The sequence below is a fragment of the Anomaloglossus baeobatrachus genome, chromosome 4 (genome assembly GCF_048569485.1).
Source record: "Anomaloglossus baeobatrachus isolate aAnoBae1 chromosome 4, aAnoBae1.hap1, whole genome shotgun sequence".
Taxonomy (NCBI): domain Eukaryota; kingdom Metazoa; phylum Chordata; class Amphibia; order Anura; family Aromobatidae; genus Anomaloglossus; species Anomaloglossus baeobatrachus.
In genome coordinates this window covers 373,687,256-373,703,325 of record NC_134356.1, presented here as the reverse complement: position 1 = coordinate 373,703,325, position 16,070 = coordinate 373,687,256, and the positions used below count along the sequence as shown (strand labels likewise).

The 16,070-nt window shown below is 49.9% G+C and overlaps 1 protein-coding gene across 1 annotated transcript in view; it reads right to left on the bottom strand.

Moving 5' to 3' along the window:
- Positions 1–7,366, bottom strand: part of DNAJC2 (DnaJ heat shock protein family (Hsp40) member C2) — a 112,696-nt gene extending 105,330 nt beyond the window's left edge. The window contains exon 1 of the mRNA XM_075345187.1: positions 7,209–7,366. Within this exon, the coding sequence (XP_075201302.1) occupies positions 7,209–7,266 (58 nt within the window). The 5' untranslated portion in view covers positions 7,267–7,366. The remainder of the gene's footprint in view (positions 1–7,208) is intronic.
- Between the last annotated feature and the right edge of the window lie 8,704 nt (positions 7,367–16,070).

The window sequence follows — 16,070 nt, the reverse complement described above, 5'->3', positions numbered from 1 at the left end:
TGTATGCTAGCCAGGTACAGCAGGCAGGTACAGGCTGCCCCCAATCCCCAGCTGCCTATTTGTACCCGTCTGGGAATCAAAAATATAGGGAAGCCCTTTTTTTTTTTTTTTTTATTTCATGAATTTCAAGAAATAATTAAAAAAAAAAATGACATAGGCTTCGCCCAATTTTTGAGTCTAGCCAGGTACAACTAGGCAGCTGGGGATTGGAATCCGCATTGCAGAGTGCCCAAGCTTTCTAGGCACCCCTGCTGCGAATTGCAGTCCGCAGCCACCCCAGAAAATGGCGCTTTCATAGAAGCGCCATCTTCTGGCGCTGTATCCAACTCTTCCAGCTGCCCTGTTGACGGTGGCTCGCTGGGTAATAATGGGGTTAGGGCTAGCTGTATATTATCAGCTGGCCCTAAGCCCGAAATTCAAGGTGTCACGCCAATATTAGACATGGCCACCATGAATTTCTAGTAATGATATAAAAAAAAAACAAAACACAACACACAGAAAAATATTTTTATTAGAAATAAAACACAACACAATTAGTGACTCCATCTTTATTGAAATAAAGAAGCCCCCCTCCGCAGTAATCCTGGGTCAAGGGTCCCACGCCGTCCAATCCGGATCCAATATCATCTGATCGGTTTGCTGGAAGGCAAAGCGATCAGATGATGTGTCAGGATCAAGGACGTGAATCACATCACACAGCAGCTGATTGTATAAAAGCCGATTATACAATCAGCTGATGCATCAGTAGAAAAAATAAATAAATAAATACTCACTTATGTGCTGATTACCGGCAGCTCCTGGAGCGGAGTCTGATCCCGTCCGATCGCTGCAGGAGCTGCCGGTAATCAGCTGATGAAGTCTCCTGACGGCAGGATCAGCTGATAAGTTAAGCCGGCCGGGCGCTAAAAAGCCGGCGACATCGCGAGAATTACGATCAGCTGATGCGTCAGGTGACTGCATCAGGTGATCCACCGCCAGGTCCTGCAAGCATCGTACGTGCCCCGGGGAGACTGCACATAGCCAGAGCGGCGGTACCGGGACAGGAGCTGGGAGCGGGCATGGCACCGGGACCCTGCAGACAGGTGAGTATGACATTTTTTTTTTCTACTGTTCACTTTTGTTTTCGCCGCTGCCTCCACCTCCCACCCAGACATGACACCGCACGGGAGCTGACATGGCACCGGGCGGGTTGTGGACGCAGCGGTGACGGTACCGGGAGGATTCATGCTTCTGTATTTACCAACAGAAGGAATCCTCTTCCTGTACACGTCACTTTACTGCCCACCCCTTGCGTTTATAGCTGCATTTTTAGTCATAGAAACGCAGCTATATGCGTTTTTCATTGCGTTGTTGAACATCTCATTGAACTCAATGGGTGAAAAACGCAGTGAAAAACGCAGAAATAATTGACATGCTGCATTTTTGTGGTCACCACAAAAACGCAGCTACAAAAAAAAAAACGCTGTGTGCGGACAGCACTTATGAAAACCCATATACATTGCTTGGGAAGCAATGTCACTCCGTTTTCAGCACAAAAACGCAATAAAAAACGCCGCTAAAAACGCAGCAAAAACGCCTAGTGCGCACAAGGCCTAACACAATTTCTGTACTTTGTCTACCCATTTCTTGAGGATTGACCACAGATTTACATTGGGATAGAGATTTGGAGAGTTTCCTGTCCATGGACCCAGCATTTCAATGATTTGGTCACTGAGTCACTTATCACTTTTGTGTTGTGACATGGCCTCCATCATACTGGATAAAGCATTGTTAATCATCAAATTGCTCCTGGATTGTCAGGAGAAGTTGCACTTGGAAGAAGTTTAGATCCCATTCTTTAATCATGAAAGTGTACCCTCTTGAATGAAAAGCTTCCCCTCACAGGAATGCAGTCAGGATGCTTTACTGGTGACATGATCCAGGCTCATGGTAGTGCTCACTTTGTCCCACAGTCTGAAGGGGTTTCATCAGAGGTAATAACTTTGCCCTAATCCTCTACTGTTCACACACTGCACTTCCGGCAGTATCTCCTTAATGCTTTCCTTGGAGAGAAGTTGAACCCATCCTGCAGCTCAGTGTTCCTCAAGGCCCACCAACAGATCATGTTTTTAGGGACTCCTTGGATGGAATATTCCCTGTGCAATACTAAGAAAGTCATGTTCTGTTGGTGGGCCATTCCCCATGAGAAAGCACTGAGGTGAAATGCGCATTGGTGCTGTATCGAGGACCCCTCCAGTGTGCTTTACTATAGATAAGCAACACACATTGCACTTTACTATCTCTTTGACGATATGTATATATACACACTAGGGAATTATTATTAAAAAGGTAATTGTCATTAGATTTATCCCCTATAAGCTGCGGCCGCCACCAGACAGCCCTTATATACAGCATTCTGGAATACATTATATAAGTGTCCAGGCTGGATCTGTATCACGTAATCACATCTTTTATTATACTCACCTGCGGGGTGGGGCGATCCGGTGGGTGTCGCTGATCTTGGTCCAGCACCTCCTCGCTTTCGTCTATCACTGTCCTCATTCCCAGCCCCATGTGGATGACACGTCCTACGTCATCCACACAGAGGCTGCCATTGTGCTACTGTGCACGCCCAGTTTGATTTGCCCCGCTAAGGGCACAGCAAAGTACTGTAATGCGCAGGCACGGTGAAAGGTCAGAGACATGCGCACTACAATACCTTGATCTACCTTCAGCAGGGCAGAGAGAAGTGCATGTGCACAGAAGCAAAATGGAGGCCTATGTGTGGATGACGTTGGATATGTCATCCACACAGAGCAGGGAAGGAGGACGGCAAAGGAGAGAGGAGGCGGTGGACCGAGACCAGCGATGCCCATCGGACCTGATCACTCCGCAGCCGGGTAGAATAGAAACTGTTTTTTATGTCATACTGAGCAGCCTGGGCACTTATATACAGCATTCTAGAATGCTGTATATAAGGGCTCACTGGTGGTGGCCTCAGCTTATAGGGGGCAAATCTGGTGACAGGTGCCCTTTAACACTAGAACTACTGGACTCGTGACACCTATATAGAAATACATGGTGCAAAGTAGTCAAAATGACTACCCCAGTAGTTCTAGTGTTAAGTGGCCAAACACTGCCTCTATTCACAGAATTATACATTCAACTCATTGTAAGTTTTCAATTTGCCTTATACTCAGCCACTGATACTGGGCTGCCCTTCTTTTATACAGTATATTTTCTCATTATTTGACCACTCTTTTGATGTACATTATTTTTAATTGTCTCAACAGAAATTGTTAACTTTTTTAAGTACAGCTGTATTAGGGTATGTGCCCACGATCAGGACTCACTGCGTCCTGGACACAGCGGGTCCTGACCTGCGGGGCCGCGAGTCTCCTACGCAGGAGACCGCAGCTGCTTGTACCCACGATCAGGGTTCAGTGCGTTGCGGTCTCTCGCTTGTCTTCTCCCTACGGAGGACGCATGCGAATCCACAGCAAACAATTGACATGCTGCGGTCTGGAAAGACGCACCAGAGGTCAGTGTTTGCTGCAGAAAAAACAAGCACAGTGGGCACAGGATTTCTAAAAATCCCATCCACTGCGCTTGTACTGTACAGCGCAGCGTTTTGGACGCAGCTGAAGCAGGCTGCGTCCAAACACTGATTGTGGCCACGCACCCTTAGTGGTTCATGGTTACACCTTGGTGTTGCTCTTTGGTCCTATAGTCTATGGGAGTACTCTACTATTTTTTCAAACATATTGGAGAAACTGATTATTGGAATCCATGTTTCTAGCCTAGTTACATATGTGCTGTATGAATGTTTTGTTGCTAATTTTAGCAAAAGGGTAATGACGAAACATTAAAGAACTATATAAAGTGAAAAATAAATTGTGTAAAAAAAAAAATAAATATCAAGACAGCAAAGATGGAGACGGAGAGGCTCATTGCCAAGAAAAGTAAAAATAATCCAAAACTATTCTTCAACAGTAAAAAACTCAAAAAATCATAGTGTTGGCCCCCTCAAAAAATAGGTGGAGGAGGAAAAGGGAAAGGCTAATTTGCTGTCTACTGACACCTTTTTCTGTCTGGTATTTATACAAGAAAATCCAATGATAGATGACATTATTATGGATCCCACTGTTCATAAAAATCCAGAGTTAATGCCAACTGTCAATATAAAAATTGAAGCAGCTATCTTTGTGAAAACTAAAATTTGTGTCAGTCTCAAAACGTTTGGCCACAACAATAGGACAAAGTTATAACAGCTCATGTTTTCTGCCACATTGTTGCAAAAAAAGTAAATAAAACAAAATAAACAGAACCCTGATATCTTCCCTAAGATGAGCAGATCAATACGAGCCTGTATTCACAAAGCATCATGCAATACGCATCATCATTATTATATTATTAATGCACCATTAATTCCATGGTGCGGTTTACACATCACATACAGAAAATTAAACAATTTCAGACTGGCAGAGGGGGAGAGGACCCTGCCCCACAGGATTACAATCTGCAGGGTAATAGGGAGGAACACAGTAGGTCAGAGGAGATTCATTTTTATATACATACCTCAGAGATCTGTGCAAATGAAAGTGAAATTAACACCCTCACAAACACCCAGTGTCAATGACCAGTGCTCCAGGCTGTGCGCGCTCCCAAACAATTTGATCATACAGGCTGTAATTATTTCCTGTACCATTTTTTATTATTTTTACAAGAACATACAACGCCTTTTGACAAACAAATGTCTTCCTCATGTATATTGTCTAGATGCACTACCACCATTAATCACAGACAGCACACGACCATGGATGGCATCATTGTGCGACCAGCAAATTTTTCATGGATAGACACACTTGCCAGGGTAAAGGTCCAGTCACACTAAACAACTTACCAGCAATCCCAACAACGATAGGGATCGCTGGTAAGTTGCTAGGAGGTTGCTGGTGAGATGTCACACTGCGACGCTCCAGCGATCCCACCAGCAACCTGACCTGGCAGGGATCGCTGGAGTGTCGCTACACGAGTTGCTGGTGAGCTCACCAGCAACCACCAGTAACCAGCCACCAGCGCCGCGTGGAAGATGCTGCGCTTGGTAACTAAGGTAAATATCGGGTAACCAACCCGATATTTACCTTGGTTACCAGCTCACGCAGCTACACATGCAGAGAGCAGGGAGCAGCGCACACTTAGCGCTGGCTCCTTGCTCTCCTAGTACAGCACACATCGGGTTAATTACCCGATGTGTGCTGCAGCTACACGTGCACAGAGCAGGGAGCAGCGCACAATGCTTAGCGCTGGCTCCTTGCTCTCCTAGCTACAGCACACATGGGGTTAATTACCCGATGTGTGCTGCAGCTACATGTGCACAGAGCAGGGAGCAGCGCACACTGAGCGCTGGCTCCTTGCTCTCCTAGTTACAGCACACATCGGGTTAATTAACCCGATGTGTCCTGCAGCTACATGTGCACAGAGCAGGAGCCGGCACTGACAGTGAGAGCGGCGGAGGCTGGTATCAAAGGTAAATATCGGGTAACCAAGGACAGGGCTTCTTGGTTACCCGATGTTTACATTGGTTACCAGCCTCCGCAGAAGCCGGCTCCTGCTCACTGCACATTAGTTGTTGCTGTCTCGCTGTCACACACAGCGATCTGTGCTTCACAGCAGGACAGCAACAACTAAAAAATGGCCCAGGACATTCAGCAACAACCAACGACCTCACAGCAGGGGCCAGGTTGTTGCTGGATGTCACACACAGCAACATCGCTAGCAACGTCACAAAAGTTGTTCGTTAGCAGCGATGTTGCTAGCGATGTTGCTTAGTGTGACGGGGCCTTTATTCTGACCCAAGTCAAAAACAGACATGTCACTGTGATTTTTTTGCAGTCATATGGGCTGCAAAAAAACATGGACATGTGAACAGCTATAACGAGTGTTTTACCAGTGAAAAACACTGACCATGTAGGTGACCAAGGCCGGCGTCACACGGTACGATATATTGGGCGATATGTCGGCAGAGTCATGGAATTTGTGACGCACATCCGGCATCGTTAGAGAAGTCGTACCGTGTGACAGCTACGAGCGAGTGTGATCGAGCAAAAATACTCACCTTATCGTTGCTCGTTGACACGTCGTTCATTTTCAAAATATCGGTCCTCCTTCAATGCTCCTGTTGTTCATCGTTCCCGAGACAGCACACATCGCTTCGTGTGACACCCCAGGAACGACGAACACAGCTTACCTGCGTCCCGCCGGCAATGCGGAAGGAAGGAGGTGGGCGGGATGTTACGTCCCACTCATCTCCGCCCCTCCGCTTCTATTGGTCGGCGGCTGTGTGACGTCGCTGTGACACCGAATGTCCCTCCCCCTTCAGGAAGAGGATGTTCGCCGCCCACAGCGAGGTCGTGTGGGAGGTAAATGCGTGTGACGGGGGGTTACCAACTTTGTGCGACACTGGCAATGAATTACCCGTAACGCACAAACGACGGGGGCGGGTGCGATCGTACAATATATTGTCCCGTGTGACGGCAGCATAATGGATGCCTGAATGTGGCTTACACTATAAGATTACGGTAAAACTCTCCTGAGAACATTTGTTTCTTGATAATTGGCCAAACAGGTTACTGATCATCAAACAAATGAGCTCGCTGGTCAAGTGAAATTTGTGTAAAGTTTGCTTATAAATCATTGTTCTTGGCTCAACATCGTCCTGTATAAATTGTAATATGCTGCCGAGATCAAGGATGGATGATCTGTTACCGATTGTTCTGTATGCACGGGAAGAGCGGTCGGCCTGTCTACACTGGATATTAAAGGATGCCATCTAGAATAATCCCATGTTAATGAGCAAGATGGAAGATGCCTGACACCCATGTACACATGCAGGATAACACCAAGAAAAGTCTATGAACAGCACTGATGCATTCAAGTACACACATCATCCGTAACCCTGTGTAGATACTCCATGCTAATAACACGCTGAATATATATATATATATATATATATATATATATAAAATCTACACACACACACACATACTCTCAATCTAGCAGAAGACCTTGTCAAATTAGAGATTAGAGCACAACAGCTTTATCACTGCTCTACAGAAGTGGAGGATCCCTCTAAGCAGCCAATCAGCAGCATTAATGATGGAGGTGTTACCACGCCGGCTGCGCCCTGTATATGAGCCGCACAACCTACTGGATAGGCCGGGACGTACCTGCACTGAGGGGCCTGATGACGGCCGTACTGAGCTCTGGCCGAGCTTCTAGTAGCATGGTGCCGGGCAGAGGACGCCAGTCAGCGGTGCACGGGGTTACTGCTCCCGGCACTCACCCACAAAGCCGCATGGAGGAAGCACAGAGCACTTCCAGGTCACGGGTGCCACACTCAATGCCGTCCGGGCAGCAGCACATCCCCGCACTGATGGTTCCGGACATTCCGTAGTTCCCCTCTGCACAATAGCTGCACATTTCCTCGGTGCACATGCTGTGAGTCAGATGAGGAGACGCTTCCTCTTTGTGTCACTCTTGGGCCATAGCTGTGAGGTGATGCCGGCTCCACAGGCATTGTTCGAATCATTAACATTGTTATTAGTATATTGACAGACGCCATAATGGAAACCTGGCGGTCCCCAATATAGCCTGCGCTGTCTGAGTAATGTACAGTCCCTAACCTGGGGCTCCAGCTGTTACAAAAGCACAACTCCCATCATAACAGGGGCGGACACTGACTGTGAAGGGCCCTGTGTAGATTTTGTGTTTTTATTTATTTTTTTTAATGAAGGAAAATTAGAGTTATTTGAATTTTATGCTCATATGTGGCGCCCCTGGGCTTCAGGCGCCACAGGGTATTACACCACTTTTAAGGGGTAATATCCATCCCGGGTTAGAAGGGGGATAAAGGGAACCTGTCACCAGTTTTTTCACTATTAAACTAAAAGTATCACCTTCTGCAGCTCCTAGGCTGCATTCTATGAAGGTGAACTTTGTTCCCTGACTCCCCGTACAGACGTCAAAATAATTTTATAAAATCTGACCGCTACGTATGCTAATGACGTGTGTGGCTCAGATGTGCGCCCTCTTTTTCTGCTCCTGTCCCCCCTCCTGCCGCTGTTCGCCGTCCTTTCTTGATTGACGTGATGACACCTCCATCATCCACGTTGCTCTTTCAAATCTCGCGCCTGTGCAGTCATGTCCGCTCGCGCAGGCGCAGTTCACTCTGCCATATCGCGGACAAAGCAGAAAACATAGCTGCCCTCGCGCGTGCCAGTGAGCTATTTACGCAGGCACGAGATTATGGTTGGCGCTGTGCATGGTGTCACTGCATCATTCTCGCACCCGACCTAATCCCCGTGCCTGCGCATTTAGGGTAGAGACGGTCTTGCGGTGCTATAGCGGACTGAGGGTTACGGCAGGTTGTAGGCTTGTCGGATGAGGTGGGTATTCAGGTTCCTTCTTATGCTTGTCAAGGTAAGAGAGAGCCTGATATTTTGTGGCAGAGCATTCCAAAGCATTGAGGATGCACGGAATAAATCTTGGATGCAATGGTGGGAGGAGGAGATGAGAGGGGAGTAGAGAAAGAGATCTTGTGAGGATCAAAGGTTACGTGCAGGTAAGTACCGGGAGACTAGGTCAAAGATGTAGGGAAGAGACAGGTTGTGGATGGCTTTGTAGGTCAGGGTTAGGGTTTTGAACTGGAGTCGTTGGGCAATGGAAAGCCAGTGAAGGAATTGGTAGAGAGGAGAGGTCGGGGAGTAGCAGGGGGACAGGTGGATTAGTCGGGCAGCATAGTTTAGAATAGATTGTAGGGGTGTCAGACTGTTAGAAGGGAGGCTACAGAGCAGGAGGTTTCAATAGTCCAGGCGGGAGATAATAAGGGCATGTACTAGTACATGTACTAGTACTGGTTTTTGCAGGTTCTTGGGAAAGGAATATATGAATCAGGGAAATATTTTTGAGTTGGAGGCGGCAGGAGGGGAAGAGGGCATAGATGTGTGGCTTGAAAGAAAGATCAGAGTCTAGAGTTACTCCCAGGCAGCAAGCACGTGGGACTGTGGAAAGTGAGGAGCCATTGACATTGATGGATAGGTCGGTTGGGGGTGTTGAGTGAGAAGGAGGAAAGATTATGAATTCTGTTTTGTCCATGTTCAGTTTTAGAAATCGAGCAGAGAAAAAGGATGGATAGCAGACAGACAATATGGAATTCTGGTTAGTAAGGAGGTGATGTCCGGTCCATAGAGGTAGATCTGCGTCTCATCAGTGTAGAGGTGATACTGAAAGCCGTGGGACTTTATGAGCTGTCCCAGGCTGAAGGTGTAGATGGAGAACACCAGGAGTCCTAAAACAGAACCTTGGGGGACATCGACAGGGGGCGAGATGAGGAAGTAGTGTGAGAGTGTGAGATGCTGAAAGTTCGGTCGGTGTGAGGAGAGCCAAGATAGCACCAAGTCTGTGATTCCCAGAGATGAGAGAATTTGTAGTAAAAGGGAATGGTCTACTGTGTCAAAGGCAGAGTACAGGTCCAGGAGGAGGAGGACAGAGTAGTGTCGCTTGGCTTTGGTTGTTAGTAGGTCCCTGGTGACTTTAGTTAGGGCAGTTTCAGTGGAAAGATGCGGTCGGGAGCCAGATTGTAACCAGTCAAAGAGGGAGCAGGAGGAGAGGTGTGAGGACAGTTCAAGATGGACATGCTGTTCCAGTAATTTTGAAGCATAGGGGAGAAGTGATATGGGACATCAGACTCTCCACTACCGTGGAAAGCTTCAAGAGGAACCTGAAGACCCACCTCTTCCAACAAGCCTACAACCTACAATAGCCCTCAGTCTAGTAGACCACTGCGCAACCAGCTCTGTCTTCACCTATTGTACCCTCACCCATTCCCTGTAGACTGTGAGCCCTCGCGGGCAGGGTCCTCTCTCCTCCTATACCAGTCTGTTTTGTACTGTTAATGATTGTTGTACGTATACCCTCTTTCACTTGTAAAGCGCCGTGGAATAAATGGTGCTATAATAATAAATAATAATAATAATCTCCATCTGTGTGAGGTGATTAAAAAAGCCTCCCTCTGACTTCACGCGGATTGAGATTGGAGGTGTGCTTCTATCATCAGCACAGAACGCCTCCCCCCTATGCCCTGCAGGTCTTGCAGAAGGAACAGAGAGGGAATCACCACTATCAGGCTCAGCATGAGCAGCTCCCTCTCTGCGATGCTGTGTTACCTACATCACAGATCCAGAGGCAGTATCAAGAACTAAGAGAAGAGGATGGAGGCCCCTTCCAGCGACTTTTGCGGAGTGAGCATGCCCCCCTCTATCTACATATGACTCGTGTATGGTCCCCTTTACCTCTTCTTAAGGGGGCTTTACACGCTACGATATCGTTAATGTTTTGTCGTCGGGGTCACGCTGTTAGTGACGCACACCCAGCGTCATTAACGATATCGCAGCGTGTGACACTGACCAGCGACCTTAAGCGACCTCAAAAATGGTGAAAATCGTTCACCATGGAGAGGTCGTCCCAAACTCAAAAATCGGTAAGGGTTGTTTATCCAGGTGGTTCATCGTTCATGCGGCAGCACACATCGCTATGTGTGACACCGCAGGAGCGAGGAACGTCTCCTTACCTGCCGCCGGCCACAATGCGGAAGGAAGGAGGTGGGCGGTATGTTACGGCCTGCTCATCTCCGCCCCTCCGCTTTGATTGGCCGGTCGCTTAGTGACGTTGCGGTGACGTCGCTATGCTACCGAACGTCCCTCCCCCTTGAAGGATGGATTGTTCGGCAGTCACAGCGACGCCGCCGACCAGGTATGTGTGACGCTGCCGTAGCGATAATGTTCGCTACGGTAGCGATCACAAACAATCGCATGCGCGACGGGGGCGGGTACTTACACGCTCGCTATCGCTACAAATTGCTAGTGATATCGCTACCGTGTAAAGCCCCCTTTAGTGTAAATGCTGATGCTGGCTCTGTAATAGACATGATGTTTAAGCAGCTATTAGGGTCCCCATCCCTTCAGGGTCCTGGTGCAGCAGTCCGTCCCTGCATCTTAGCCTGATGGCCAGTAAAATCTTGTGCACATAGTTTTTGAAAACTCTTCTGGAAATAGTCTGCTCTATAAAGTTTTTGAAAAATCTCTCACAAAATGCTTGAAACACTCTCTTCCTTTTCATTTCGAATGAAAAATGACTAGCTGTTCATACATTTGGGCCCCCAATTTATCAAAATTGGCATTAATCACGACGGTCTTCATGAGGGGTGTGCTGGAGTCAGAGGTGCCTGATTCATTAAAGAGAGTCATATCTCGTAAATCAATAACACAAGTGAAAAAAAAAAAAACTTTGTAATGAATCTCACCAGAGAAATCTGCTTCTTTCTCCTCCCGGAATGATCATTCATTTCACTCTTAAAATCTGTGTTTCATAAAGACAGAATGTGTCACGGCCAGGCGTACGGGCAGACCCAGGAGGTGGATCCACTGGACCGAACTCCTAGATGGTAGAAAAGAGTCCGGCAGCTGGAACACTATAAACAGCAGAACAGTCCTTGCACACGAGTATAGCGGAGAAGTCCCTGGGACCACGGAGTCACGGGTGGTAGTCCTGGTGACGCAGCTCAGGTTCGGAAGCCGAGATGATGTCAGGCGGGGTCCGGAACCTTGGGAGCGAGATGACGGGTCACCGCAGGGATCCGAGATGGTGCGGACTGTCAGGATGGCAGATGGACAGCGTTCGGGGTTCAGGATACGGCAGACTGGATGGCGAGGCAGGCACGGCTCTACAAGAGAGATAGGTGAGTACATGCACTGAGACACCAGGAGACCTGACTCCTAGCTTAGGAAACACGAAGATCAGGCCCCGCCCCCTTGGACAATAACCCCCTTTATACCCTGTACCTGTTCAACCTCATTTCCTGTTAATGGACGCTGGCCCTTTAAGAAAGGGTCAGTGACACCGCGCGCGCCCTAATGCGCATGCGCGCCGCCCGGGTGCCAGAAGCCAGGGAAGGAGGCTGAGAGGAGGACGCAGGGGAGCCGGCCAGGTCCTGGGAAGCCGTCGGGCGCCGGAATCGGACACCAGGGGGCCTGGGAAGGACAGGCACCGGAGGCTGGAGAGCGGGGAGCGTGGCAGGTGAGCCGGGGAGCGGGGGTGAGGACCCGGGGAGCGTGACAGTACCCCCCCCCCCACGCCCCCCTCCCCGCAACCGGGACATGAAGGCACGGATCAGAGGAGTGCCCACGTTCTCCCTGGGCTCCCAGGACCTATCCTCAGGACCATACCCCTCCCAGTCCACCAGGAAGAACTGTCGACCTCGTACGGTCTTCATGGCCACGATATCCCTTACCGCATAGATGTCGTCATCGGCAATAGGTGGAGGAGCCGGACTGGCAGCAGCGGAGAAGGGACCAAGGACAACCGGCTTGAGCAGGGAGACATGGAATGAGTTGGGTATCCTCATCGTGGCCGGAAGCTGAAGCTTGTAGGAGACCTCATTGATCTTGTTGAGGACTTTAAACGGCCCAATGTAGCGAGGACCCAGCTTGTATGATGGTATCTTCAGGCGGACGTACTGGGAAGCAAGCCAGACGAGGTCTCCAGGAGAGAAACACGGAGGGTCCAGACGTTTCTTGTCTGCGTGTCTTTTCATCCGCAGGGAAGCATGCCCAAGGGACGCTTTGACAGAGTCCCAAATGGTTGCAAAGTCACGGGCTACTGTATCTGCAGCAGGGACAGCCGAAGAGGGGGATACAGGCAATGGGATGGAAGGCTGAAGTCCGTAAACGACATGGAAGGGAGAGCTGGAGGACGACTCACTGATGTGGTGGTTGTGGGAGAATTCAGCCCAAGGGAGAAGAGCGGACCAGTCGTCGTGATGGGCGTTAACATAGTGACGTAAGAAAGTGGTCAGGATTTGATTGACCCTCTCTACCTGGCCATTAGACTGAGGATGGTATGCAGATGAAAAGTCCAGAGTCACTCCCAGATGGTTACAGAGAGCCCTCCAGAAGCGGGAGGTGAACTGAGTTCCTCTGTCGGATACGATGTGTAATGGAAAGCCATGCAAGCGGAAGATGTGTTGTATATAGGCGTCCGCGAGTTCCTGAGCAGAGGGCAGTCCCACCATAGGAACGAAATGGGCCATTTTAGAGAACCGGTCCACCACGACCCATATGACTGTGTGTCCGGATGAAAATGGCAAGTCCGTAATAAAGTCCATTGCTATGTGTTGCCACGGAACTGAGGGTATCGGCAGAGGCAGAAGACGGCCATATGGGAGGTGTTTGGGCGTCTTGTTCCTGGCACAAGAGGAACAGGCGGATACAAAAGCAGCGACGTCCGTGCGAAGGGATGGCCACCAATAATGACGTACAATCGCACCCCATGTCTTTTTCTGACCAGCATGACCGGCTGTTTTCGAGGCATGACCCCAGTGTAACACTTTTTGCCTGTCTGTCTCAGAGACATAGGTCTTCCCGGGCGGTATCTGGGCCAGGGTGACAGGGGCCACCAGAATGATTTTGCTGGGCAGATGATGGGTTGGGTAGTCTCCTCCTCCTGCTCCAAGGGCATGAAAGACATGGACAAGGCATCAGCGCGTACATTCTTGTCCGCGGGTCGGAAGTGAAGCTGGAAATCAAACCTGGCAAAGAATAGGGACCACCTGGCTTGCCGTGGGTTCAGACGCTGAGTGGACCGTAGGTATTCCAAGTTCTTGTGGTCTGTGTAAATAATCACGGGGTACACTGCACCTTCCAGGAGGTAGCGCCATTCCTCCAAAGCCAATTTGACTGCCAAGAGCTCTTGGTCACCGATGGTGTAGTTGCGTTCAGGCGCTGAGAAGCCCTTGGAGAAGAATCCGCAAGTCACCATCTTCCCGGAGGAGGACTTCTGCATGAGCACTGCTCCGGCTCCTGAGGAGGAGGCATCCACCTCCAAGGTGAACTGGCGGTTTAACTCCGGACGGTGGAGTACAGGAGAGGAAGCAAAAGCCCGCTTCAGAGAACCAAACGCGGCGTCAGCCGCAGGTGACCAGTCCTTTGGATTAGCCTCCTTCTTAGTCAAAGCGGAGAGAGGAGCGGTCAAGGCAGAGAAGTGAGGGATAAACTGGCGGTAGTAGTTGGCGAATCCCAGGAAGCGTTGGATTGCCTTCAGTCCAGAAGGAGGAGGCCAGTTGAGAATGGCGGAGACCTTCTTGGGATCCATCTGCAGTCCAGTATCAGAGATGATGTACCCCAGAAAGGGGAGAGAAGACTGCTCAAAGACACACTTCTCATACTTTGCGTACAGACGATTCTCTCTCAGTCTTTGTAGAACCAGCTGTACGTTTTCTCTGTGGGTTTGGAGGTCCGGAGAGAAGACAAGGATGTCATCTAGATACACTACCACACAGATGTAGAGAAGGTCCCGGAACACGTCGTTCACCAGTTCTTGAAAGACGGCAGGAGCGTTACACAGGCCGAAGGGCATCACGCAGTATTCATAATGTCCATCGCGCGTATTGAACGCGGTTTTCCATTCGTCACCAGAGCGGATGCGTACCAGATTGTAAGCACCCCGAAGATCCAGCTTGGTGAACACACGAGCTCCTCTAAGCCGGTCAAACAATTCGGGAATGAGCGGCAGAGGGTACTTGTTTTTTACGGTGATTTGATTCAGACCCCGGTAGTCTATGCATGGGCGTAAGTCGCCCTCTTTCTTCTTGACAAAGAAGAAACCTGCTCCAGCAGGAGAGGAGGATCTCCGAATGAACCCCCTTGCTAGGCTCTCTGAGATGTAAGCTGACATGGCCCTTGTTTCGGCTGGAGATAAAGGATATATCCGTCCTCGTGGTGGAGTTGTTCCTGGAAGCAGGTCGATGGCACAATCGTATGGACGATGTGGCGGCAGTACCTCGGATTCTTTTTTGTCAAAGACATCCGCAAAGGACCAATAGGCCGAGGGCAGCCCCGGTAGGTTCTCTGGAACCGGAGGTCGTCGGATGGGTTGTATGGACTTTAGGCACCTCTCATGACACGAAGAGCCCCATCGGGTGATTTCGCCAGTACCCCAGCTAACTGATGGTTCGTGTGTCCGCAACCATGGAAGTCCCAGCAGGATCTGGTGGGACATGTGTGGGAGGACGTAGAAAGCGATGTTCTCGGTGTGAAGGGCACCGATATGCAGTTCGACCGGCCTGGTGATCCAGGAGATGGTGTCAGAGAGGGGTCTCCCATCCACCGAGGCAATCACGAGGGGCTTGTCGAGTGGCATAACAGGCACCCGGTACTTGTCCACCGTGGCCTGCTGGATGAAATTGCCTGCTGCCCCGGAATCGAGGTAGGCATCAGCCGTGAACCGCGTCTCTCCCGTTGTCACTTGCACTGTCCATGTAACCGGGTCAGAGAGAGTCCCAGCACCTAGGGTGGCCTCTCCTACCAACCCTAGGCTTTGGAGTTTCCCGGCCTTTCTGGACAGGAGCGTAGCAGGTGCGTGTCCTCTCCGCAGTAAAAGCAGAGGCCCTTGGCGAGCCGCTCTGCTCGACGTCGTTCAGACTGACGCACTCGGTCGATCTGCATGGGCTCGTGGACGGGAGCTCCAGCTGTCGATGACTGAAGTACGGAGGGTTTCTGCGGTGGAGAGGAATGCCGTACCGGACGTCTCTCACGAGATAGCTCTTTGGAGCGCTCCTGAAAACGAATGTCCACTCGAGTTGCTAGTGCAATCAGGGCATCTAGGGTGGAGGGCACGTCACGACCCGCCAACTCATCTTTGATGCGACTCGAGAGTCCTTCCCAGAAGGCGGCTGTTAGGGCCTCATTATTCCACCCGAGTTCTGAAGCCAAAGTGCGGAAACGGATGGCGTATTGGCCCACCGTCAGTGTCCCTTGACGTAAGCGGAGAAGGGATGAAGCAGACGCAGAGGCGCGTCCCGGCTCGTCAAAGGTGCTGCGAAAGGCCTGCAGGAACTCTTGAAGATCCTTGGTCATAGGGTCCTCCTTCTCCCACAAGGGGTTCATCCACGCCAGTGCCTCGCCCTCTAGGTGAGACATGATGAAGGCGACCTTGGCTTGGTCGGAGGCAAACAAGTGTGGTAGCTGCGTGAAATG